The 27,734-nt window shown below is 46.9% G+C and overlaps 1 protein-coding gene across 1 annotated transcript in view; it reads left to right on the top strand.

The window, feature by feature from the left end:
• The window catches only part of sos2 (son of sevenless homolog 2 (Drosophila)), a 103,635-nt gene that overhangs the window by 60,886 nt on the left and 15,015 nt on the right, over window positions 1–27,734 (top strand). The window contains exons 6-13 of the mRNA XM_039009204.1: window positions 3,849–3,992; window positions 4,521–4,631; window positions 17,582–17,680; window positions 19,499–19,626; window positions 19,829–20,484; window positions 22,950–23,031; window positions 24,783–24,905; window positions 25,345–25,457. Coding sequence (XP_038865132.1) covers window positions 3,849–3,992; window positions 4,521–4,631; window positions 17,582–17,680; window positions 19,499–19,626; window positions 19,829–20,484; window positions 22,950–23,031; window positions 24,783–24,905; window positions 25,345–25,457 — 1,456 coding nt within the window. The remainder of the gene's footprint in view (window positions 1–3,848; window positions 3,993–4,520; window positions 4,632–17,581; window positions 17,681–19,498; window positions 19,627–19,828; window positions 20,485–22,949; window positions 23,032–24,782; window positions 24,906–25,344; window positions 25,458–27,734) is intronic.

Below are 27,734 nucleotides of genomic sequence, written 5' to 3'. Positions count from 1 at the left end.
AGACAGGAAATCAACTAAAAAGGTGGAGCAAAACAGAAACAGGGAAGATCAGATAAAGGATTGTTTGTCCAGAAATCAAAATAGTGAGAGACAACTAAAGGTGTTGACCCTCCACAGATATCAAGACAACTAAAGGTGTTGACCCTCCACAGATATCAAGACAACTAAAGGTGTTGACCCTCCACAGATATCAAGACAACTAAAGGTGTTGACCCTCCACAGATATCAAGACCCCTGGAGTACTGGGCCAGCTGCTCTTAAATAGCACCTGGGCCAGCACAGGTGAAACACCTTCCCACTAACGAGATGGCAACCGGCACAGCTGTAATACATACTGACTAACGAGGTGACACCAATCGAAGCGCCCTACATACTAACGAGCTATACGCGCTAAAGTCCAACCTCAAAACATAAATGGAAAAAACAAAATCTGTAACTGACCATTAGTTAGCTGACTACAGCTGTTCAGTTCTATCTCATCTGCTCTGCAGTTGTAGTGTGCTGGGAAAACTCTCTGGCTGACTTCATAAGCCAACATGGCGACAGACACGGTAGTATTGGGGTTTGGTGGCGACAGACACGGTGGTATTGGGGTTTGGTGGCGACAGACACGGTGGTGTTGGGGTTTGGTGGCGACAGACACGGTGGTATTGGGGTTTGGTGGCGACAGACACGGCGGTATTGGGGTTTGGTGGCGACAGACACGGTGGTATTGGGGTTTGGTGGTGACAGACACGGTGGCTGGTAGTATTGGGGTTTGGTGGCGACAGACACGGCGGTGTTGGGGTTTGGTGGCGACAGACACGGCGGTGTTGGGGTTTGGTGGCGACAGACACGGCGGTATTGGGGTTTGGTGGCGACAGACACGGTGGTATTGGGGTTTGGTGGCGACAGACACGGTGGTATTGGGGTTTGGTGGCGACAGACACGGTGGTATTGGGGTTTGGTGGCGACAGACACGGTGGTATTGGGGTTTGGTGGCGACAGACACGGTGGTATTGGGGTTTGGTGGCGACAGACACGGTGGTATTGGGGTTTGGTGGCGACAGACACGGCGGTATTGGGGTTTGGTGGCGACAGACACGGTGGTATTGGGGTTTGGTGGCGACAGACACGGTGGTATTGGGGTTTGGTGGCGACAGACACGGTGGTATTGGGGTTTGGTGGCGACAGACACGGTGGTATTGGGGTTTGGTGGCGACAGACACGGTGGCTGGTGGTATTGGGGTTTGGTGGCGACAGACACGGCGGTATTGGGGTTTGGTGGCGACAGACACGGCGGTATTGGGGTTTGGTGGCGACAGACACGGTGGTATTGGGGTTTGGTGGCGACAGACACGGTGGTATTGGGGTTTGGTGGCGACAGACACGGTGGTATTGGGGTTTGGTGGCGACAGACACGGTGGTATTGGGGTTTGGTGGCGACAGACACGGCGGTATTGGGGTTTGGTGGCGACAGACACGGCGGTATTGGGGTTTGGTGGCGACAGACACGGTGGTATTGGGGTTTGGTGGCGACAGACACGGTGGTATTGGGGTTTGGTGGCGACAGACACGGTGGTATTGGGGTTTGGTGGCGACAGACACGGTGGCTGGTGGTATTGGGGTTTGGTGGCGACAGACACGGTAGTATTGGGGTTTGGTGGAGACAGACACGGTGGTATTGGGGTTTGGTGGAGACAGACACGGTGGTATTGGGGTTTGGTGGCGACAGACACGGTGGTATTGGGGTTTGGTGGCGACAGACACGGTGGTATTGGGGTTTGGTGGCGACAGACACGGTGGTATTGGGGTTTGGTGGTGACAGACACGGTGGTATTGGGGTTTGGTGGTGACAGACACGGTGGCTGGTAGTATTGGGGTTTGGTGGCGACAGACACGGCGGTGTTGGGGTTTGGTGGCGACAGACACGGCGGTATTGGGGTTTGGTGGCGATTTTTTTACTTTTACTGTTGAAAGGCGATATCCCAAGGACAAATACAGTAAAGTAGTACTCACACCCAAACAAAAAATATATATATATATATATATATACACTACAGTTCAAAAGTTTGGGGTCACTTAGAAATGTCCTTGTTTTTGAAACACATCGGAGAAAACATACTTTTGGTCATGTAGTGTATGTGGACACCTGTTTGTCGAACATCTCATTCCAAAATCATGGGCATTAATATGGAGTTGGTTCCCCCTTTGCTGCTATAACAGCTTCCACTCTTCTGGGAAGGCTTTCCACTAGATGTTGGAACATTGCTGCGGGGGACTTGCTTCCATTCAGCAACAAGAGCATTAGTGAGGTCGGGTACTGATGTTGGGCGATTAGGCCTGGTTCCTATTCATCCCAAAGGTGTTCGATGAGTTTGAGGTCAGGGTTCTGTGCAGGCCAGGCAAATCTTTCACACTGATCTCAACAAACCATTTCTGTATGGACCTCGCTATGTGCACAGGGACATTGTCATGCTGAAACAGGAAAAGGACTTCCCTAAACTGTTGCCAAAAAGTTGGAAGCACAGAATCTTCTAGAATGTCATTGTATGCTGTAGCGTTAAGATTTCCCTTCACTGGAACTAAGGGGCCCGAACCATGAAAAACATCCCCAGATCATTATTCCTCCTCCACCAAACTTTACAGTTGGCACTATACATTGGAACAGGTAGCGTTCTCCTGGCATCCGCCGAACCCAGATTCGTCCGTCAGACTGCCAGATGGTGAATCGTGATTAATCTAACCTCCCAATTGGTTAAACTGGCCGCCCCAGAGCTGATGGGGAGGAGCTTTGTGATGGGGAGGAGCTTTGTGATGGGGAGGAGCTTTGTGATGGGGAGGAGCTTTGTGATGTAGACTAGAGGTGTGAGGTGAGCAAAAGAAAGGAAGGACGACCCCAGCTGGGAGCTTGTCGTGATTGGCCCCTCCCTCTTCCTTGGTTCTCTGGCCACTGAAGTAGTGTCACGGTGGTTGTGCTCTTCTCCTCTTCACAATTTGTTTTAGTTTTGTTATCGTCATTAATCTGGATGCGTTCAAAATCCCAAATACATAAATCTATACACATTAAAGACAACAGTTTGACATTGAGGTTAAAATAAAGTGTGCTTTTATTAATTTACCTAGCTAATTTTGCAATGAATCACAACAAATCCTGCGATTTTAGTTCGATTAAAACATTGAATCGTTTGACAGCCCTAGAAGAAAGATGATTATACACTAACAGTACAGGAATGAACAAGGCATTGGTTTTTAATAGTAGCCTGGTCCCAGATCTGGTTGTGCTGTCTTTTCAACTACATTGGTCTTTGTCATTGCTTGACACAAACAGATCTGGGACCAGTGGTTCCATAGTAGATTGTTTCCATGTTCAACTGACATTGGGATGGTTTGTGTCACTGAAGACGTGTTGTAAATCGCTCTGAATTAAAGCATCTGCTAAAGGACTAAAATGAATCAACTCTCCTAAAGGACTAAAATGAATCAAATCTGCTAAAGGACTAAAATGAATCAAATCTGCTAAAGGACTAAAATGAATCAACTCTGCTAAAGGACTAAAATGAATCAACTCTCCTAAAGGACTAAAATGAATCAAATCTGCTAAAGGACTAAAATGAATCAAATCTGCTAAAGGACTAAAATGAATCAACTCTCCTAAAGGACTAAAATGAATCAAATCTGCTAAAGGACTAAAATGAATCAAATCTGCTAAAGGACTAAAATGAATCAACTCTCCTAAAGGACTAAAATGAATCAACTCTCCTAAAGGACTAAAATTAATCAAATCTGTTTAATGACTAAAATGTGTGAAATGTGAAGGTGAAGTATTGCTCCCCTTGTAAGTCACATCTCTCCTTCTCTCCTTGCAGGATGTGGAGGTGATTTTCAGTAATATCTTGGACATCCATGAGTTGACGGTCAAGCTGCTGGGCCTGATCGAAGATGCAGTGGAGATGACCGCTGACGGTAGTCCTCATCCTCTGGTGGGCAGCTGCTTCGAGGACCTGGCAGAGGTAGGACATAGATACACACACACACACACACACACACACACACACACACACACACACACACACACACACACACACACCTAAACTCAAACTTACATCTGACACACACACACACACACACACACACACACACACACACACACACACACACACACACACACACACACACACACACACACACCTCCGCCTGCTGCTGACAGGAGTTCTCGTCCTTTAGTGGGCAGAGACTTCGAGGCAGAGAGAGATGTATAATATGATCCACACACGTCCCCTATGTCCTGTCAGAAACCTTACGGCCCAGTAACACAGTCCTTTACCTCTATTCTGTCATAACTGATCCCAAAGCCCTATGAAGTCTTCATGTAAAAAAAAATTTTTTAAATAGTTTTTACCAGGCTGTCTTGCACATCTCTGCTAGAAGGCCTTCAGTTGATTGTATGCCTTCTATGTACCACCACCCCCCCCCCCCCCCAGTAAGACATAGTAGTCTGCTTTTATAACTCTTCCGTTAACTGTCTCTTTCAACTCTAGGAGCAGGCGTTTGATCCGTACGAGACCCTGTCGCAGGACATCCTGTCCAGACAGTTCCACGAGCACTTCAGCAGTCTGATGGCCCGGCCTACTGTAGGACTATACTTCCAGGTAAAACACACACACACACACACAGTACCGGATGGCCCGGCCTACTGTAGGACTATACTTCCAGGTAACACACACACACACACACACACACACACACACACACACACACACGGTACCGGATGGCCCGGCCTACTGTAGGACTATACTTCCAGGTAACACACACACACACACACACACACACACACACACACACATGGTACCGGATGGCCCGGCCTACTGTAGGACTATACTTCCAGGTAAAACACACACACACACACACAGTACCGGATGGCCCGGCCTACTGTAGGACTATACTTCCAGGTAAAACACACACACACACACGGTACCGGATGGCCCGGCCTACTGTAGGACTATACTTCCAGGTAACACACACACGGTACCGGATGGCCCGGCCTACTGTAGGACTATACTTCCAGGTAACACACACACGGTACCGGATGGCCCGGCCTACTGTAGGACTATACTTCCAGGTAAGAATAAGGTTCACCTCACTTGCACACACAGATCTGGGTTGTATTCATCACTTTTTCAAGATGGCGCCGGAGAACAAGGCTGACGTTTTACGTTTTCCTAACCAATTGTGTTTTTTTTTTTTTTTCGTTTCTTTGCGTTGTTTGTAACTTATTTTTTTAAACTTATTTTGTACATAATGTTGCTGATACCGTCTCTTATGACCGAAAATAACTTCTGGACATCAGAGCTGTGATTACTCACCACGGACTGGTAGAATCCTTTTTGTCCTTGAATGAGTCCAACGTGAATGATATACTGCTTTCCCGGGAACAGCCTCAGATCCCCGTCATTTGCGTGAAGAGAAGGTGGAGAAAAACTACCAACGGGACATTCAAAACTGTAACATCTTATGTTTCACGGAGTCGTGGCTGAACGACGACATTATCAACATACAGCTGGCTGGTTATACGCTGTATCGGCAGGATAGAACAGCGGCGTCTGGTAAGACAAGGGGCGGTGGACTGTATTTTTGTAAATAACAGCTGGTGGACAATATCTAAGGAAGTCTCGAGGTTTTGCTCGCCTGAGGTAGAGTGTCTCATGATAAGCTGTAGACCACACTATCTAGCTAGAGAGTTTATCTGTATTTTTCGTAGCTGTCTACATACCTCCACAGACTGACGCTGGCACTAAAACCGCACTCAATGAGCTGTATTCCACCATAAGCAAACAGGAAACTGCTCACCCAGAGGCATGTTAAATGTGCAACCAGAGGGAAAACTCTGGACCACCTTTACTCCACACACAGAGATGCATACAAAGCTCTCCCTCACCCTCCATTTGGCAAATCTGACCATAATTCTATCCTCCTGATTCCTGCTTACAAGCAAAAAATTCAAGCAGGAAGTGCCAGTGACTCGATCATTAAAAAAAGTGGTCAGATGAAGCAGATGCTAAGCTACAGGACTGTTTTGCTAGCACAGAATGGAATATGTTCTGGGATTCCTCCGATGGAATTGAGTACACCACATCAGTCATTGGCTTCATCAATAACGTTGTCGATGACGTCGTCCCCACAGTGACTGTACGTACATATCCCAACCAGAAGCCATGGATTACAGGCAACATCCGCACTGAGCTAAAGGCTAGAGCTGCCACTTTCAAGGAGCAGGACTCTAACCCGGAAGCTTATAAGAAATCCTGCTATGCCCTCCGACGAACCATCAAACAGGCAAAGCATCAATACAGGATTAAGATCGAATCGTACTACACCAGCTCTGACGCTCGTCAGATGTGGCAGGGCTTGTAAACCAGTACAGACTACAAAGGGAAGCACAGCCGAGAGCTGCCCAGTGACACAAGCCTACCAGACGAGCTAAACTACTTCTATGCTCGCTTCGAGGCAAATAACACTGAAACATGCACAAGAGCACCAGCTGTAACACTGAAACATGCACAAGAGCACCAGCTGTTCCGGAAGAGAGTGTGATCATGCTCTCCGCAGCCGATGTGAGTAAGACGAGGGTCTTGCTGTCACCTCTTGTCAGGGAAATTCCCTCATATCTATTGGCCATTGTGGCCTTCATCATGGGCCCTTCTCTGATGATGATGAAAAAGGCGCATTTTAACCATCTGTTCAGAACTTTCCTTTACAACACTCACTCACACTCTCTCTCCCTCTCTTATTGACATAATCCTTTCTCTTAATTCTCTTAAGGTAACTATTTCTTATTGCAGCTTAAATAAACATACCCGTTTTTTTTTGGTTTTTTTACTTCTTAAGTACTGCCTGTGTTGAGAACAAGGAGCTGTGGGCTTCTGCTATGGTGATGGTGGACCTCTGCAGACAGGCAGACAGGTTGCTCAGGTGTGTTAGTGTGTCATGCAGGAAGCCACAGAAGCGGAGAACAACAGCCTCTCTCGTAGTACTGTAGTATTTCCTGGCCTTGGCCTGCTGGACACCTCAGACATTTTGGGCATCAGCAGATTGAATCTGAAATACATCAAGAACAAAGACATACAAATAGACAATGAATTGTTGTCCCCCCAAAAAAAACTATATTAGATATGCCACATTTTATCAGTGCATAAAGCATTGAAACATGATGTTACCGATTTGTAACCGTATTTGTTGTTGTTTACTGGACATTACATATTGATGATGACTTTTGGAGTACTTAGCATAGCAATCTAGAGACACTACCTGTTCCAGGTGCTGGACAAGCCCCTGGTAACCTCGCAGGAAGTGAGCCAGTGTACGCAATAGGTGTCCTACCCATCGGGTCCCGCCAAATTCTAGTGGGCACTAGTGGTGTGTGCCCAAGAGCCTGGAAGCTGTTTACCAGGTTTGCCCTGTTCAGTGGACTGGTGTGGTAGATGGAAGCTGTTTACCAGGTTTGCCCTGTTCAGTGGACTGGTGTGGTAGATGGAAGCTGTTTACCAGGTTTGCCCTGTTCAGTGGACTGGTGTGGTAGATGGAAGCTGTTTACCAGGTTTTCCCTGTTCAGTGGACTGGTAGAAGGTGTAGAACCCACTGAGGATGTCTTCTACTTTCTGAAACATCACGTTGGACGGGATGGCATCAGAACAGGTCAGTTGAAGGCGGTGTGCCATACAGTGGATGCCGATGATGTAGGCCCTGTTCCTCCTTCAGCCGGCTGACCACACCATTCTTGGCTCCGGTCATCACAGCAGCTCCATCTGTTCCCAGAGCGACCGACTTGCTCCCCCACTCATCACACACTCCCTCCATGATGGCACTGATGGTGTTGGTTATGTGTGCCACGTCTGCCTTTCTCCAACTGACTTGATGCCTTCTCAAACTTCGACTCCGATCTTGCCCTTGTGACAGAATCTGACATAAACTATCTCCTCTTTCACAGAACTGTCTGTGGAGCCATCTGTCATGATGGAGAGATGTGGGGTGTTTTTCCCAGATTCTCTCTGTTGTTTCTCTCCACCTTTACAATATGGTGCATACACTTTTTGGCCTGCTTCTCATTTCTATATGTTGAGCCCACAGCGATTCCTTTTTAAAAAAAAACATTTTTTAATCCAAACTGCAAAAAATCAAACATTAAAATGAATTCAATAATAATTTAACATACAATCATGTTATCCAATATAGCTGGCAATTAATTGTGCCAAATTAGCTTTCTACCCTTTGTTTACTTAAGGATCAACACTATAAGGCAGGTAAAGTCAATTGTGTCCACAATGCTTTAAAATGTAAACAGCATCTGGAGACAAACATTAAAAATAGGATGTTACAGAGCCATAGGACAGCATGGAGATCCATGTCGGCATCAGTAGGCCTATAATTGTACGGTATTTATACACTATTTTGAGGTGAACCAAAGCTTATCAAGAGCTGAGAAATAACCTACAATCCTGGACCACGACTGCTAAATAGACTTTGAAAAAAACTAGCCTCAAAAGTACTAGTCTAGCTACAAGACCAAGAACATATACATCCACTCCAAGTCAGAAAGTGGTTTCGCCTTCTTGCCAATGGCATGTACAGTCCTAAGCGGTATCTTCATCTTCGCGCTGGTCTTGCTCTGACATTTACATCAGCGCCGTCACAGAGGGTGTCAAGAGGAGAGGCTCCGATTTGAGCCCGGGACACAGAGACACGCAGGCAATGTGACACTTGCTGTGTTCGTGGTCACGAATGTTCTCCGGAGCTTCATCGTTTTATTTCCGATGACAAAATCAGTTGTTTCTGCTTTTTATCTTTAGCATACTGGCGACACACAGAACAACTCATCACCACAGCCTCTACATCACACTGTAGCCAGCCTTTTGAAACTCCTTTATCTCAAAAGCTCCATTTCTCACAAAACTTCTTTTTTTTTTTAAATGTGATTCGTCCTCCTTTTCGTTTGTGGGTTTTCGTTTCAAAGGTTGGCTTACTCCAGGTAAATGTCGCCACATAACAGCTATTTAATGAACGGTAGCTAGCAGCAGACCCGTGACAAGTGAGCGACCCGTGACTGTCTGTCTGGTCGTCAGGGCTGTGTCTTGTCGTCAGAGCTGTCTGTCTGGTCATCAGGGCTGTCTGTCTGGTCATCAGGGCTGTCTGTCTGGTCGTCAGGGCTGTCTGTCTGGTCGTCAGGGCTGTCTGTCTGGTCGTCAGGGCTGTCTGTCTGGTCGTCAGGGCTGTCTGTCTGGTCGTCAGGGCTGTCTGTCTGGTCGTCAGGGCTGTCTGTCTGTCTTAATACTATTTCATCCTTCCACAACATATAGTCCCGACACAAAATCTAGAGTTGCTACCCAAGCTGGCTGGTCATTCATTCTATCGGTTTGGTTGCCAGAAACGCGACTCATTCATTCAGTCATTTTGTTCTGTATCTATGGATACAACCCAGTCGTTCGTTCTAAATGTTCTATTGTCATACTGGCTGGCAACGTTCTTATCCCTTGCTTGCTAGCTAGCCAACTACGGCTAACTTACAGTCACGTCAAACAGAGCAGACAGAATAACAACAGTAGCTGCATTTGCATTTGTTTAAGCTGTTTTCTAGTGACATTTATTTAGACACATCCATTACAATGAGCTAATGAGGCGTGATTTCGCCTGGCATAGACAATGTGCTCACTCGTCAGGACACTGTTGTTCAGAGGAGCTAGCCAACAACACAGCTAACACAATCACTTCAAACTGAAGCTGGAAAGACTTCAAACTAGCTGCATTTCGTTTTAGAGACAGACAGCAAGGTTTATACAAATCTCTGCTGTTGAAAACTAAATGTTAGTCAAAAAGAAATGTGAGATAATGTCTAGATGCTTTTTATAGTGGAGATCAAGTTTATAAATTGCCTGGCTGGGCTGATGAGGCAGTCAGATGGATCAGAGTAAACAGGCATTTTAATGTCATAGATTTAGCCGGCGCTAACTTGTGGAATAGACACCGGCTGGAATGCGGTTTTAACCAATCAGCATTCAGGATTAGTTCCACCTGTTGTATAATGACACATAAACACCAGTTGCTCTCAGGACTGATTGCTTAGAGGTGCTGTTTATTTAGAAGTCTGTCAGGGAGTGTATCCTCAGTAGTCGCTCGCTCTTTCTCGCTCTTTCTCTCTCTCTCTCTCTTGCGCTTTCTCTCGCTCTCGCTCTTTCTCTCTCCCTCTTTCTCTCTCTCTCGCACTCACTCTCTCTTTCTCGCTCTCTTGCGCTCTCTCTCTCTCGCGCGCTCTCTCGCACTCTCGCTCTCGCTCTTTCTCGCTCTCGCTCTTTCTCTCTCTCGCTCTTTCTCTCTCTCGCTCTTTCTCTCTCTCGCTCTTTCTCTCTCTCGCTCTTTCTCTCTCGCGCTCTCTCTCTCTCGCGCTCTCTCTCTCTCGCACTCTCTCTCTCTCGCACTCTCTCTCTCGCACTCTCTCTCTCGCTCTTTCTCTCTCGCTCTTTCTCGCTCTCTCGCTCTCGTTTTCTACTTTCTCATTTTGTATTCTCCCATCATCTCACTCACTCCCCCCTTCTCTCCTCTTCTCCCCTTTCCCCCTCCTCTCCTCTCCCCCCTCCTCTCCTCTCCCCCCTCCTCTCCCTTCCTCCCCTGCTCTCTGTCAGAGAGATGTGTCTGTGGAGCACTCAGCCACTGCACTCTGCAGCGTCTGGTATTGTGGCTAAATTACATGGCCTTTAAAAATAGCCCAGGCCCTGCTGAGTCCAGAATGGCTCCCTATATAGGGCCCTGGGCTCTGGTCAAAAGTAGTGCACTACATAGGGAATAGGACACCATTTGGGATGCGTACAGTCGAGGAGAGCAGATGACGGAGAGGAGGAGAGAGAGAGAGAGAGGGAAGGAGATGGAGGGGGAGGGAGAGGGGAGGGAAGGAGATGGGTGAGAAGGGTAGAGGAGAGGGGTGGGAGGGGAGAGAGGGGTTTGAGGGGGAGGGAAGGAGGGATAAAAGAGGAGAGGGGGGGCTACCTCTGATCTGAAAGGGTACAAGCTGTGCTTATTGCACTGCTGTGTGTGTGTTCCCCATCGTGGTGTTTCGTTGTATTGTTCCTTTTTATTTTAATGAACTAGGGTAAAACTGAGAGAGGGTTACATTGTTTCAATAGTTATTGTTTTGTCATTTGCCAGTGTTTGGAGCTCCATTCTAATATCTCTGTTTGTGTGTTTACAGAACTCACTATCTCTCCCCAGACAGACAGACAGACAGACAGACAGACAGACAGACAGACAGACAGACAGACAGACAGACAGACAGACAGACAGACAGACAGACAGACAGACAGACAGACAGACAGACAGACAGACAGACAGACAGACAGACAGACAGAACTCACTATCTCTCCCCACGGACAGACAGACAGTATGGGGCAGGCAGGCTATGTAGTCTGTAGTCTGAATGTCTCTCCACACAGACACACAGAGAGCACCAGAGGGCACCAGAGGAGGCTGAGAGCACCAGAGGAGGCTGTAGTGTGGAGTCTTAAGTAGTAGAGTATTGATTTAGGATCATCTATCTACGGAGCAGGAGGGAGGATACTATATAACAACCCCTACTAGGGATCAGGAGGGAGGATACTATATAACAACCCCTACTAAGGAGCAGGAGGGAGGATACTATATAACAACCCCTACTAGGGAGCAGGAGGGAGGATACTATATAACAACCCCTACTAGAGAGCAGGAGGGAGGATACTATATAACAACCCCTACTAGGGAGCAGGAGGGGGGATACTATATAACAACCCCTACTAGGGAGCAGGAGGGAGAATACTATATAACAACCCCTACTAGGGAGCAGGAGGGAGGATACTATATAACAACCCCTACTAGGGAGCAGGAGGGAGGATACTATATAACAACCCCTACTAGAGAGCAGGAGGGAGGATACTATATAACAACCGCTACTAGGGAGAAAGAGGGAGGATACTATATAACAACCCCTACTAGAGAGCAGGAGGGAGGATACTATATAACAACCCCTACTAGGGAGAAGGAGGGAGGATACTATATAACAACCCCTACTAGAGAGCAGGAGGGAGGATACTATATAACAACCCCTACTAGGGAGCAGGAGGGAGGATACTATATAACAACCCCTACTAGGGAGCAGGAGGGAGGATACTATATAACAACCCCTACTAGGGAGCAGGAGGGAGGATACTATATAACAACCCCTACTAGAGAGCAGGAGGGTGGATACTATATAACAACCCCTACTAGGGAGCAGGAGGGAGGATACTATATAACAACCCCTACTAGGGAGCAGGAGGGAGGATACTATATAATAACCCCTACTAGAGAGCAGGAGGGAGGATACTATATAACAACCCCTACTAGGGAACAGGAGGGAGGATACTATATAACAACCCCTACTAGGGAGCAGGAGGGAGGATACTATATAACAACCCCTACTAAGGAGCAGGAGGGAGGATACTATATAACAACCCCTACTAGGGAGCAGGAGGGAGGATACTATATAACAACCCCTACTAGAGAGCAGGAGGGAGGATACTATATAACAACCCCTACTAGGGAGCAGGAGGGGGGATACTATATAACAACCCCTACTAGGGAGCAGGAGGGAGAATACTATATAACAACCCCTACTAGGGAGCAGGAGGGAGGATACTATATAACAACCCCTACTAGAGAGCAGGAGGGAGGATACTATATAACAACCCCTACTAGGGAGCAGGAGGGAGGATACTATATAACAACCCCTACTAGAGAGCAGGAGGGAGGATACTATATAACAACCCCTACTAGGGAGCAGGAGGGGGGATACTATATAACAACCCCTACTAGAGAGCAGGAGGGAGGATACTATATAACAACCCCTACTAGGGAGCAGGAGGGGGGATACTATATAACAACCCCTACTAGGGAGCAGGAGGGAGAATACTATATAACAACCCCTACTAGGGAGCAGGAGGGAGGATACTATATAACAACCCCTACTAGAGAGCAGGAGGGAGGATACTATATAACAACCCCTACTAGGGAGCAGGAGGGAGGATACTATATAACAACCCCTACTAGAGAGCAGGAGGGAGGATACTATATAACAACCCCTACTAGGGAGCAGGAGGGGGGATACTATATAACAACCCCTACTAGGGAGCAGGAGGGAGAATACTATATAACAACCCCTACTAGGGAGCAGGAGGGAGGATACTATATAACAACCACTACTAGGGAGCAGGAGGGAGGATACTATATAACATCCCCTACTAGGGAGCAGGAGGGAGGATACTATATAACAACCCCTACTAGGGAGCAGGAGGGAGGATACTATATAACAACCCCTACTAGGGAGCAGGAGGGAGGATACTATATAACAACCCCTACTAGAGAGCAGGAGGGAGGATACTATATAACAACCCCTACTAGGGAGCAGGAGGGGGGATACTATATAACAACCCCTACTAGGGAGCAGGAGGGAGAATACTATATAACAACCCCTACTAGGGAGCAGGAGGGAGGATACTATATAACAACCCCTACTAGGGAGCAGGAGGGAGGATACTATATAACAACCCCTACTAGGGAGCAGGAGGGAGGATACTATATAACAACCCCTACTAAGGAGCAGGAGGGAGGATACTATATAACAACCCCTACTAGGGAGCAGGAGGGAGGATACTATATAACAACCCCTACTAGGGAGCAGGAGGGAGGATACTATATAACAACCCCTACTAGGGAGCAGGAGGGAGGATACTATATAACAACCCCTACTAGGGAGCAGGAGGGAGGATACTATATAATAACCCCTACTAGAGAGCAGGAGGGAGGATACTATATAACAACCCCTACTAGGGAACAGGAGGGAGGATACTATATAACAACCCCTACTAGGGAGCAGGAGGGAGGATACTATATAACAACATTTACATTTACATTTAAGTCATTTAGCAGACGCTCTTATCCAGAGCGACTTACAAATTGGTGCATTCACCTTATGACATCCAGTGGAACAGCCACTTTACAATAGTGCATCTAAATCTTTTAAGGGGGGGGGGGGGGTCAGAAGGATTACTTTATCCTATCCTAGGTATTCCTTAAAGAGGTGGGGTTTCAGGTGTCTCCGGAAGGTGGTGATTGACTCCGCTGTCCTGGCGTCGTGAGGGAGTTTGTTCCACCATTGGGGTGCCAGAGCGGCGAACAGTTTTGACTGGGCTGAGCGGGAACTGTACTTCCTCAGTGGTAGGGAGGCGAGCAGGCCAGAGGTGGATGAACGCAGTGCCCTTGTTTGGGTGTAGGGCCTGATCAGAGCCTGAAGGTACTGAGGTGCCGTTCCCCTCACAGCTCCGTAGGCAAGCACCATGGTCTTGTAGCGGATGCGAGCTTCAATTGGAAGCCAGTGGAGAGAGCGGAGGAGCGGGGTGACGTGAGAGAACTTGGGAAGGTTGAACACCAGACGGGCTGCGGCGTTCTGGATGAGTTGTAGGGGTTTAATGGCACAGGCAGGGAGCCCAGCCAACAGCGAGTTGCAGTAATCCAGACGGGAGATGACAAGTGCCTGGATTAGGACCTGCGCCGCTTCCTGTGTGAGGCAGGGTCGTACTCTGCGGATGTTGTAGAGCATGAACCTACAGGAACGGGCCACCACCTTGATGTTATTTGAGAACGACAGGGTGTTGTCCAGGATCACGCCAAGGTTCTTAGCGCTCTGGGAGGAGGACACAATGGAGTTGTCAACCGTGATGGCGAGATCATGGAACGGGCAGTCCTTCCCCGGGAGGAAGAGCAGCTCCGTCTTGCCGAGGTTCAGCTTGAGGTGGTGATCCGTCATCCACACTGATATGTCTGCCAGACATGCAGAGATGCGATTCGCCACCTGGTCATCAGAAGGGGGAAAGGAGAAGATTAATTGTGTGTCGTCTGCATAGCAATGATAGGAGAGACCATGTGAGGTTATGACAGAGCCAAGTGACTTGGTGTATAGCGAGAATAGGAGAGGGCCTAGAACAGAGCCCTGGGGGACACCAGTGGTGAGAGCACGTGGTGAGGAGACAGATTCTCGCCACGCCACCTGGTAGGAGCGACCTGTCAGGTAGGACGCAATCCAGGCGTGGGCCGCGCCGGAGATGCCCAACTCGGAGAGGGTGGAGAGGAGGATCTGACAACCCCTACTGGAGAGCAGGAGGGAGGATACTATATAACAACCCCTACTAGGGAGCAGGAGGGAGGATACTATATAACAACCCCTACTAGGGAGCAGGAGGGAGGATACTATATAACAACCCCTACTAAGGAGCAGGAGGGAGGATACTATATAACAACCCCTACTAGGGAGCAGGAGGGAGGATACTATATAACAACCCCTACTAGGGAGCAGGAGGGAGGATACTATATAACAACCCCTACTAGGGAGCAGGAGGGAGGATACTATATAACAACCCCTACTAGGGAGCAGGAGGGAGGATACTATAACAACCCCTACTAGGGAGCAGGAGGGAGGATACTATATAACAACCCCTACTAGGGAGCAGGAGGGAGGATACTATATAACAACCCCTACTAGAGAGCAGGAGGGAGGATACTATATAACAACCCCTACTAGGGAGCAGGAGGGAGGATACTATATAACAACCCCTACTAGAGAGCAGGAGGGAGGATACTATATAACAACCCCTACTAGGGAGCAGGAGGGAGGATACTATATAACAACCCCTACTAGGGAGCAGGAGGGAGGATACTATATAACAACCCCTACTAGAGAGCAGGAGGGAGGATACTATATAACAACCCCTACTAGGGAGCAGGAGGGAGGATACTATATAACAACCCCTACTAGGGAGCAGGAGGGAGGATACTATATAACAACCCCTACTAGAGAGCAGGAGGGAGGATACTATATAGCAACCCCTACTAGGGAGCAGGAGGGAGGATACTATATAACAACCCCTACTAGGGAGCAGGAGGGAGGATACTATATAGCAACCCCTACTAGGGAGCAGGAGGTAGGATACTATATAACAACCCCTACTAGGGAGCAGGAGGGAGGATACTATATAGCAACCCCTACTACCCTATTTGTCTCCTCTTTTTTTCTCTCCCTCTCTCTCTCTCTGTCATCCATGGTTTTTATATTCTCTTCAGTCCATAGCAGAGGGACCCTGTCTCTCCTGTTCTCTCTGTTTCTAGGTTGTCTTTGTCTCTGCAGTAATATGTAATGTTGTTGGGTCTGTGTCTCTGCAGTAATATGTAATGTTGTTGGGTCTGTGTCTCTGCAGTAATATGTAATGTTGTTGGGTCTGTGTCTCTACAGTAATATGTAATGTTGTTGGGTCTGTGTCTCTGCAGTAATATGTAATGTTGTTGGGTCTGTGTCTCTGCAGTAATATGTAATGTTGTTGGGTCTGTGTCTCTACAGTAATATGTAATGTTGTTGGGTCTGTGTCTCTGCAGTAATATGTAATGTTGTTGGGTCTGTGTCTCTACAGTAATATGTAATGTTGTTGGGTCTGTGTCTCTACAGTAATATGTAATGTTGTTGGGTCTGTGTCTCTACAGTAATATGTAATGTTGTTGGGTCTGTGTCTCTGCAGTAATATGTAATGTTGTTGGGTCTGTGTCTCTACAGTAATATGTAATGTTGTTGGGTCTGTGTCTCTGCAGTAATATGTAATGTTGTTGGGTCTGTGTCTCTGCAGTAATATGTAATGTTGTTGGGTCTGTGTCTCTGCAGTAATATGTAATGTTGTTGGGTCTGTGTCTCTGCAGTAATATGTAATGTTGTTGGGTCTGTGTCTCTGCAGTAATATGTAATGTTGTTGGGTCTGTGTCTCTGCAGTAATATGTAATGTTGTTGGGTCTGTGTCTCTGCAGTAATATGTAATGTTGTTGGGTCTGTGTCTCTACAGTAATATGTAATGTTGTTGGGTCTGTGTCTCTGCAGTAATATGTAAAGTAATGTTGTCTGTCTCTACGGTAATATGTAAAGTAATGTTGTCTGTCTCTACGGTAATATGTAAAGTAATGTTGTCTGTCTCTACGGTAATATGTCATGTTGTTGTGTCTCCAGGGTAATCTGTAATGTTGTTGTCTCTCCAGGGTAATCTGTAATGTTGTTGTCTCTCCAGGGTAATCTGTAATGTTGTTGTCTCTCCAGGGTAATCTGTAATGTTGTTGTCTCTCCAGGGTAATCTGTAATGTTGTTGTCTCTCCAGGGTAATCTGTAATGTTGTTGTCTCTCCAGGGTAATCTGTAATGTTGTTGTCTCTCCAGGGTAATATGTAATGTTGTTGTCTCTCCAGGGTAATCTGTAATGTTGTTGTCTCTCCAGGGTAATCTGTAATGTTGTTGTCTCTCCAGGGTAATATGTAATGTTGTTGTCTCTCCAGGGTAATCTGTAATGTTGTTGTCTCTCCAGGGTAATCTGTAATGTTGTTGTCTCTCCAGGGTAATCTGTAATGTTGTTGTCTCTCCAGAGTAATCTGTAATGTTGTCTCTCCAGTCCATATATATTATGTTAGGTACTAGTCCCTCTAGTCTGTCTCTCCAGTAATCTGTAATGTTGTTGTCTCTCCAGTCCATAGCTGAAGGTTTCAAGGAGGCGGTTCAGTACGTTCTGCCACAGCTCATGATGGTTCCTGTATACCACTGTTTGCACTACTTTGAACTACTGCAGGTGAGTGTCTGACACACACAGACACAGACACACAGACACACACACACAGTCCAGGCATGTCCTTCTCACAGTGAGGTTGACCAGTGTTTCGACTTAAAGCTTATCATGGCCAGTGTTTTGGTCATTCCCCTTATGAGTCGCCATCTTGTGGTTAAGTATGGAAATTAGGGTCAAGCTCTCTGTTCGGGATCTGAGAGCTCCTGATTCCTGTCAGTGGACTATAGATTGGTTTTAACTCAGTCAAAGTTAGTTATTATATCTGAAATCCGTTGTTGGTGCTGACTGCCACGTCGGTTTGCGTTGTGACAACAGCAAAGACCGTGGGACGTCAGTGCATACTTAATAGAACAGCAGGACATGTCCTGAGGCCTTTTTAAAACCACAATTCTCCTTTCCTCCGTGTCATCAACAAAAACTAAAAAAAACAATAACGAAAGACGCTGGGGGGGGGGGGGGGGGGGACAATGTTTCCCCGCCCCCCCTTTTTGCAGATTTCAGCTTTAAGTCTTGTAAACCATGAGCAAGTCAATCAGTTGAACCTTTAGTAGTGATCTGCCAGCAGACCCTCTGCATCTGTTGCTTGTTGTGGCATCGATCACCTCCACGGATTGTGTCCGTGCAAGTACTTTTGTATCTTCCTGTAATGAGGGACGTGATTTTCTCTGTGCATACGTTAAAACATATACATTTATGTTGCTCTGTGCATACGTTAAACCGTGCATCAATGTTGCTCTGTGCATACGTTAAAACACATCAATGTTGCTCTGTGCATACGTTAAACCATGCATCAATGTTGCTATGTGCATACGTTAAAACATACATCAATGTTGCTCTGTGCATACGTTAAAACGTGCATCAATGTCGCTCTGTGCATACATTAAAACATACATCAATGTCACTCTGTGCATACATTAAAACATACATCAATGTCGCTCTGTGCATACGTTAAAACATACATCAATGTTGCTCTGTGCATACGTTAAAACGCGCATCAATGTTGCTCTGTGCATACATTAAAACATATATCAATGTCGCTCTGTGCATACGTTAAAACGTACATATATGTCGCTCTGTGCATACATTAAAACATATATCAATGTCGCTCTGTGCATACCTTAAAACGTGCATCAATGTCGCTCTGTGCATACGTTAAAACGTGCATCAATGTCGTTCTGTGCATACGTTAAAACATGCATCAATGTTGCTCTGTGCATACGTTAAAACGTGCATCAATGTTGCTCTGTGCATACATTAAAACGTGCATCAATGTTGCTCTGTGCATACATTAAAACGTGCATCAATGTTGCTCTGTGCATACATTAAAACATGCATCAATGTTGCTCTGTGCATACGTTAAAACATATGCATCAATGTTGCTCTGTGCATACGTTAAAACATACATCAATGTTGCTCTGTGCATACGTTAAAACATACATCAATGTTGCTCTGTGCATACCTTAAAACGTGCATCAATGTTGCTCTGTGCATACGTTAAAACATACATATATGTTGCTCTGTGCATACGTTAAAACGTGCATCAATGTTGCTCTGTGCATACGTTAAAACGTGCATCAATGTTGCTCTGTGCATACGTTAAACCATGCATCAATGTTTCTCTGTGCATACATTAAAACATGCATCAATGTTGCTCTGTGCATACGTTAAAACATATGCATCAATGTTGCTCTGTGCATACGTTAAAACATATACATCAATGTTGCTCTGTGCATATGTTAAAACATGCATCAATGTTGCTCTGTGCATACGTTAAAACATGCATCAATGCCTAATGCTTGTCACCTTGTGTTTTGTGAGCAGCAGCTGCAGGAGCACAGTGAGGAGCAGGATGACAGGGAGTGTTTGAAGCAGGCCATCACCGCTCTGCTCAACCTCCAGTGTAGCGTGGAGCGCATCTACGCCAAACACCTGCCTCGACGCAAACCTGGGTACGTAGCTGCGCCTCCGCACTGCAGCACACCCTGCAGATACACACGTCTTACTATACTACACATTAAATGTGATTCGTTTTCGGGTTGTTAATGAAAAACAAATTGTGTTCTCAACAATTATTCTAGTTAAATAAAGGTTTTGATTGATTCTTCAGTTTCCTGACCACCCTCTCTCTCTCTCTTTCTCATACTCCTCCAGCGAGCCCATGTACCGTCTGTACAGCCGTCAGGTGCGCAGCAAGCAGCTGGCCATCAAGCGGATGAACGAGATCCAGAAGAGCATCGACGGCTGGGAGGGGAAGGACATCGGCCAGTGCTGTTCAGAGTTTATCCTGGAGGGGGCGCTCCTCCGCGCCGGCGCCAAACACGAGCGACACAACTTCCTGTTCGACGGCCTCATGATCAGCTGCAAGGCCAATCAGAGCTCCCGACTCCCCGGTTCTGGAAGCGGGGCAGAGTTCCGTCTCAAGGAGAAGTTCGTCCTGCGGAAAGTCCGCATCGTGGACCGCGAGGACTCGGCGGAGTTCAAACACGCCTTCGAACTCGTCGGTAAAGACGAGAACTGTGTGGTGTTCTGCGCCCGCTCGACGGAGGAGAAAGGGGCTTGGATGGCGGCGCTGGTGACCCTGCAGTACCGCTCCACGCTGGACCGTATGTTGGACACGGTTCTGCAGCACGAGGAGCAGGCTCAGCCCCTCCGCCTGCCCTCGCCAGAGCTATACCGCTTCGCTGTGCACGACTCAGAGGAGAACATCGTGTTTGAAGATCGCGTCCAGAGCAAGACGGGGATACCCATTATTAAAGCAGGCACGGTGGTCAAGCTTATAGAGAGGCTCACCTACCACATGTACGCTGGTAAGCCTGGCTGAGACCCCTACCGTGTTGTCTGTTTTAAGAGTAGTGTACTCTAGAGTAGGCCAGGGGTAGGCAACTAGATTCAGCTGCCGGAAATGTTTTGTCGGGTCGGGGGGGCGGAACGTACTATGTATGTATGTAATGTATGTATGTATGTATAAACTCAGCAAAAAAAGAAACGTCCTCTCACTGTCAACTGCGTTTATTTTCGGGAAACTTAACATGTGTAAATATTTGTATGAACATAACAAGATTCAACAACTGAGACATAAACTGAACAAGTTCCACAGACATGTGACTAACAGAAATGGAATAATGTGTCCCTGAACAAAGGGGGTGGGGGTCAAAATCAAACAGTCAGTATCTGGTGTGGCCACCAGCTGCATTAAGTACTGTAGTGCATCTCCTCCTCATGGACTGCACCAGATTTGCCAGTTCTTGCTGTGAGATCTTACCCCACTCTTCCACCAAGGCACCTGCAAGTTCCCGGACATTTCTGGGGGGAATGGCCCTAGCCCTCACCCTCCGATCCAACAGGTCCCAGACGTGCTGAATGGGATTGAGATCCGGGCTCTTCGCTGGCCATGGCAGACCACTGACATTCCTATCTGGCAGGAAATCACTCACCGAATGAGCAGTATGGCTGGTGGCATTGTCATGCTGGAGGGTCATGTCAGGATGAGCCTGCAGGATGGGTACCACATGAGGGAGGAGGATGTCTTCCCTGTAACGCACAGCGTTGAGATTGCCTGCAATGACAACAAGCTCAGCCCGATGATGCTGTGACACACCGCCCCAGACCACGACGGATCCTTCACCTCCAAATCGATCCCGCTCCAGAGTACAGGCCTTGGTGTAACGTTCATTCCTTCGACGATAAACGCGAATCCGACCATCACCCTTGGTGAGACAAAACCGCAACTCGTCAGTGAAGAGCACTTTTTGCCAGTCCTGTCTGGTCCAGCTATGGTGCGTTTGTGCCCGTAGGCGATGTTGTCGCCGGTGATGTCTGATGAGGACCTGCCTTACAACAGGCCTACAAGCCCTCAGTCCAGCCTCTCTCAGCCAATTGCGGACAGTCTGAGCAATGATGGAGGAATTGTGCGTTCCTGGTGCAACTCGGGCAGTTGTTGTTGCCATCCTGTACCTGTCCACCAGGTGTGATGTTCAGATGTACCGATCCTGTGCAGGTGTTGTTACACGTGGTCTGCCACTGTGAGGACGATCAGTTGTCCTTCCTGTAGCGCTGTCTTAGGCGTCTCACAGTACGGACATTGCAATTTATTGCCCTGGCCACATCTGCAGTCCTCATGCCTCCTTGCAGCATGCCTAAGGCACGTTAACGCAGATGAGCAGGGACCCTGGACATCTTTCTTTTAGTTTTTTTCCCAGAGTCAGTAGAAAGGCCTCTTTAGTGTCCTAAGTTTTCATAACTGTGACCTTAATTGCCTACCGTCTGTAAGCTGTTAGTGTCTTAACGACCGTTCCACAGGTGCATGTTCATTGATTGTTTATGGTTCACTGAACAAGCATGGGAAACAGTGTTTAAACCCGTTACAAGATCTGTGAAGTTATTTGGATTTATACGAATTATCTTTGAAAGACAGGGTCCTGAAAAAGGGACGTTTCTTTTTTTGCTGAGTTTATATATATATTGTGTGTGTGTGTGTGTGTGTGTGTGTGTGTGTGTATGTGTGTGTATATAATATATATATATCACACACTACCGTTCAAAAGTTTGGGGTCACTTAGAAATGTCCTAGTTTTTGAAAGAAAAGCCCCTTTTTTTTGGTCCATTAAAATAGAATAGATCAGAAATACAGTGTAGACATTGTTAATGTTGTAAATGACTATTGTAGCTGGAAACGCTCAGTTGTCCACCAGGGCCTCCCACTCCTCTTTCTATTCTGGTTAGAGCCAGTTTGCGCTGTTCTGTGAAGGGAGTAGTACACAGCGTTGTACGAGATCTTCAGTTTCTTGGCAATTTCTCGCATGGAATAGCCTTCACTTCTCAGAACAAGAATAGACTGACGAGTTTCAGAAGAAAGTGCTTTGTTTCTGGTCATTTTGAGCCTGTAATCGAACCCACAAATGCTGATGCTCCAGATACTCAACTAGTCTAAAGAAGGCCAGTTTTATTGCTTCTTTAATCAGAACAACAGTTTTCAGCTGCGCTAACATAATTGCAAAAGGGTTTTCTAATGATCAATTAGTCTTTTAAAATGATAAACTTGGATTAGCTAACACAACATGCCATTGGAACACAGGAGTGGTGGTTGCTGATAATGGGCCTCTGTACACCTATGTAGATATTCCATAAAAAATCTGCGGTTTCCAGCTACAATAGTAATTTAACAATGTCGACACTGTATTTCTGATCAATTTGACGTTATTCCAAATACAAATAAATTAGCTTATTTATGATGCAAGTGTGATGATTCAATCATTTTTCTGCTGTCCTTTAGATCCCAACTTTGTGCGCACGTTTCTGACCACCTACCGGTCCTTTTGCAAGCCCCAGGAGCTCCTCGGCCTCTTGATAGACAGGTAGGTCCTGCTTACCAGTGTGTTGTGTTTGTGCAGGGGCCAAGACATTTTTTTCAAGTGTTATTGTCACGTGCACAAGTACAGTGAAATGCCTTTCTTGCCAGCTCTTTCTCAAACATTTCAGTAATCAATATCAGTAGTATAAAGTAGAACAACAACACACAGGAAGTGAAATATTTCCCGTTTATATCCCTGGAGGGACAATAGAGACAATACAGTTCTATTGTGTGTCCTAAATGGCACCCATAGACCCCTGTCTGGAGTAGAGCCCCGTGGACCCTGGTCTGAAGTAGAGCCCCGTGGACCCCCGGTCTGGAGTAGAGCCCCGTGGACCCTGGTCTGAAGTAGAGCCCCGTGGACCCCCGGTCTGAAGTAGAGCCCCGTGGACCCCCGGTCTGAAGTAGAGCCCCGTGGACCCCCGGTCTGAAGTAGAGCCCCGTGGACCCCCGGTCTGGAGTAGAGCCCCGTGGACCCCCGGTCTGGAGTAGAGCCCCGTGGACCCCCGGTCTGGAGTAGAGCCCCGTGGACCCCCGGTCTGAAGTAGAGCCCCGTGGACCCCCGGTCTGAAGTAGAGCCCCGTGGACCCCCGGTCTGAAGTAGAGCCCCGTGGATCCCCGGTCTGAAGTAGAGCCCCGTGGATCCCCGGTCTGAAGTAGAGCCCCGTGGACCCCCGGTCTGAAGTAGAGCCCCGTGGATCCCCGGTCTGAAGTAGAGCCCCGTGGACCCCCGGTCTGAAGTAGAGCCCCGTGGACCCCCGGTCTGAAGTAGAGCCCCGTGGACCCCCGGTCTGAAGTAGAGCCCCGTGGACCCTGGTCTGAAGTAGAGCCCCGTGGACCCCCGGTCTGAAGTAGAGCCCCGGTCTGAAGTAGAGCCCCGTGGACCCCCGGTCTGGAGTAGAGCCCCGTGGACCCTGGTCTGAAGTAGAGCCCCGTGGACCCCCGGTCTGAAGTAGAGCCCCGTGGACCCCCGGTCTGGAGTAGAGCCCCGTGGACCCCCGGTCTGGAGTAGAGCCCTGTGGACCCTGGTCTGGAGTAGAGCCCCGTGGACCCCCGGTCTGGAGTAGAGCCCCGTGGACCCCCGGTCTGAAGTAGAGCCCCGTGGACCCCCGGTCTGGAGTAGAGCCCCGTGGACCCCCGGTCTGGAGTAGAGCCCCGTGGACCCCCGGTCTGGAGTAGAGCCCCGTGGACCCCTGGTCTGAAGTAGAGCCCCGTGGACCCCCGGTCTGGAGTAGAGCCCCGTGGACCCTGGTCTGGAGTTAGAGCCCTATATAGGGTGCCATTTGTCACTCAACCTATGACTATATCCTGGCTCCTAACCTGTTGATGGTAATATGCTGTGTTGTCTGGGCTCCCGAGTGGCGCAGCGGTCTAAGGCACTGCATCTCAGTGCAAGAGGCGTCACTGCAGACACCCTGGTTCGAATCCGGGCTGTATCACAGCCGGCCGTGATTGGGAGTCCCATAGGACGGCACACAATTGCCCCAGCATCGTCCGGGTTTGGCTGGTGTAGGCCATGATTGTAAATAAGAATTTGTTCTTAACTGACTTTCCTAGTTAAATAAAGGTTAAATAACATTTAAATATAAAGTCTGCTAGTTCTGTTTTGTCGTCCAGATCTGATGACACTTATGACTGATGACACAAAACTTTGGTTGTCTGTGTTCTCTGTTCTGTGGTTTGAATTGTTTTTAATATGTATTTATTTGTTTTTTGAGCTTTACAAATGAAATTATTATTATTTTTGACACACAGGATTGAGATCCCAGAGCCGGAGCCCACCGAGGCAGACAAGCAGGCTCTATGGAACGGAGATCAGCCAATGGCTGCAGAGCTACAGAGGTTCCGGAGGGAGTACGTCCAACCGGTCCAACTCAGGTATAATCACCACTGTCCAATCAGACTCCTTCCCACTGTCCAATCAGACTCCTTCCCACTATCCAATCAGACTCCTTCCCACTGTCCAATCAGAGTACATCCCACTGTCCATTCAGAGTACATCCCACTGTCCAATCAAGACTCCTTCTCACCCTCCCGCTGTCCAATCAGACTCATCCATCCATGATGGGGGTGGTCCATCATCACCATTCCTGTGGCCCTAACCTTCTGACTTTCTACTGTGGCATCTCTCAAAATAGTTTCTTAAAGCACAGTGATACCTGTTGATAAAACAAGTGCTTTATAAATTAATTTGACTGATCATTCACCTTCGTCTGTCTCCCTCCCCCTCCCCCCCCTCTCTCTCTCCCCCTCTCTCTCCCCCTCTCTCTCTGTCTCTCTCCCCCCCTCTCTCTCCCCCTCTCTCTCTCTCTCTCAGGGTCCTGAATGTGTTTCGTCAGTGGGTGGAGCATCATTTCTATGACTTTGAGAACGACCCCGAGCTACGAGGCCGACTGGAGGAGTACATTAGCAGCATTATACAACTACGAGGTACTACCTCAATACTACAGTACTACTACAGTACCACCGCAGTACTACTACAGTACTACCTCAATACTACAGTACTACCTCAATACTACAGTACCACTACAGTACTACCTCAATACTACAGTACCACTACACTACTACCGCAATACTACTACAGTACCATTACAATACTATTACAATACCACTACAGTACTACTACAGTAGTACCGCAATACTACAGTACTTCTACAGTACCACCGCAATACTACAGTACTACTGCAATACTACGGCAGTGCCATTACAATAATATTGCAATACCACTACAGTACTACTACAGCACTACCACAGCACTACTACAGTACTACTACAGCACCACCACAGTACTACTACAGTACTACCTCAATACTACAGTACTACTGCAGTACTACCTCAATACTACAGTACTACTACACTACTACCTCAATACTGCGGTACCACTACACTACTACCGCAATACTACCACTGTACCATTACAATACTATTACAATACCACAACAGTACTACTACAGTACTAACACAGTACTACATCAATACTACAGTACCACTACACTACTACCTCAATACTACAGTGCCACTACACTACTACCTCAATACTACAGTACCACAACACTACTACAGTACTACCTCAATACTACAGTACTACTACATTACTACCTCAATACTACAGTACCACTGCAGAATTACATCAATACTACAGTACCACAACACTACTACAGTACTACCTCAATACTACAGTACCACTACACTACTACCTCAATACTACTACAGTACCATTACAATACCACCACAGTACTACCTCAATACTACTACAATACTATTACAATACCGCCACAGTACTACCTCGATACTACTACAGTACTACTGCAGTACCACTACAATACTATTCCAATACCACTACAGTACTACATCAATACTTCAGTACCACTACACTACTACCGCAATACTGCTACAGTACCATTACAATACTATTACAATACCACACCAATACTACTACAGCACTACCTCAATACTACCGTACCACTACACTACTACCTCAATACTACTACAGTACTACCTCGATACTACAGTACCACAACAGTACTACCTCTATACTACTACAGTACCACTACAATACCACTACAGTACCACTACAATACCACTACAGTACCACTACAAATACTATTACAATACCACTACAGTACTACCGCAATACTACAGTGCTACACCAATACTACTACAGTACCACTACACATACTATTACAATACTACTTCAATAATACTACAGTGCTACTACAGTACCACCGCAATACTATTACAATACTACTACAGTACTGCCTCAATACTACAGTACCACTGCAGTATTACAACAATACTACAGTACCACTACAATACCACCTCAATATTACAGTACCACTACAGTACTACCTCAATACTACTACAGTACTACCTCAGTACTACTACAGTACCACCTCAATATCACTACTACAGTACCACTACAATACTAGTACTACAGTACTACTACTACAATATTACTACAGTACTACCACAATACTACTATAGTACTACTACCAGGGGTTGGAACTATTCAGGGAACAGAACCGAAAATAAATGTTCAAGGAACAGAAACGGAAAAAGGAATGAAAGTGATCCATACTGTTCCGGAAGAGAACCGTTATTTTAAAAGCATGGGAACCGGTTAATAACGGTATTTTAAAAGCATGGGAACCGGTTAATAACGGTATTTTAAAAGCATGGGAACCGGTTAATAATGTTATTTTAAAAGCATGGGAACCGGTTAATAACGGTATTTTAAAAGCACGGGAACCGGTTAATAACGGTATTTTAAAAGCACGGGAACCGGTTAATAACGGTATTTTAAAAGCACGGGAACCGGTTAATAACGGTATTTTAAAAGCACGGGAACCGGTTAATAACGGTATTTTAAAAGCACGGGAACCGGTTAATAACGGTATTTTATGTTCCAGGCATTTGTTTTCTAGTCCCACAAAAATGCGCAACAAATTGCTTATGCAATCCCCTCACTCTGTCACTTAGAAACGTATTCCAGTGTCTGCCTGCAAGATGAAAATCTTTGTGTGTGTGTTTTTTGGCTACCCCCCCCCCCCCCCCCCCCCGAAGAACAGGTTACTGTACTGAAGTTACACACCAGGTCATTCCAAGCATGATTCAGAAGATGGGGAGAGAGTTGTTTAATTAGCTAGAGAAGAGTGGATTCACTTTATAATTTCTAGTTAAGGATACTATAGGCCTAGTTATAACGTT

Source organism: Salvelinus namaycush, chromosome 15 (assembly GCF_016432855.1).
Source record: "Salvelinus namaycush isolate Seneca chromosome 15, SaNama_1.0, whole genome shotgun sequence".
Classification (NCBI taxonomy): domain Eukaryota; kingdom Metazoa; phylum Chordata; class Actinopteri; order Salmoniformes; family Salmonidae; genus Salvelinus; species Salvelinus namaycush.
The sequence above is the reverse complement of the archived record's forward strand: the minus strand, read 5'-3'. Positions and strand labels throughout refer to the sequence as shown.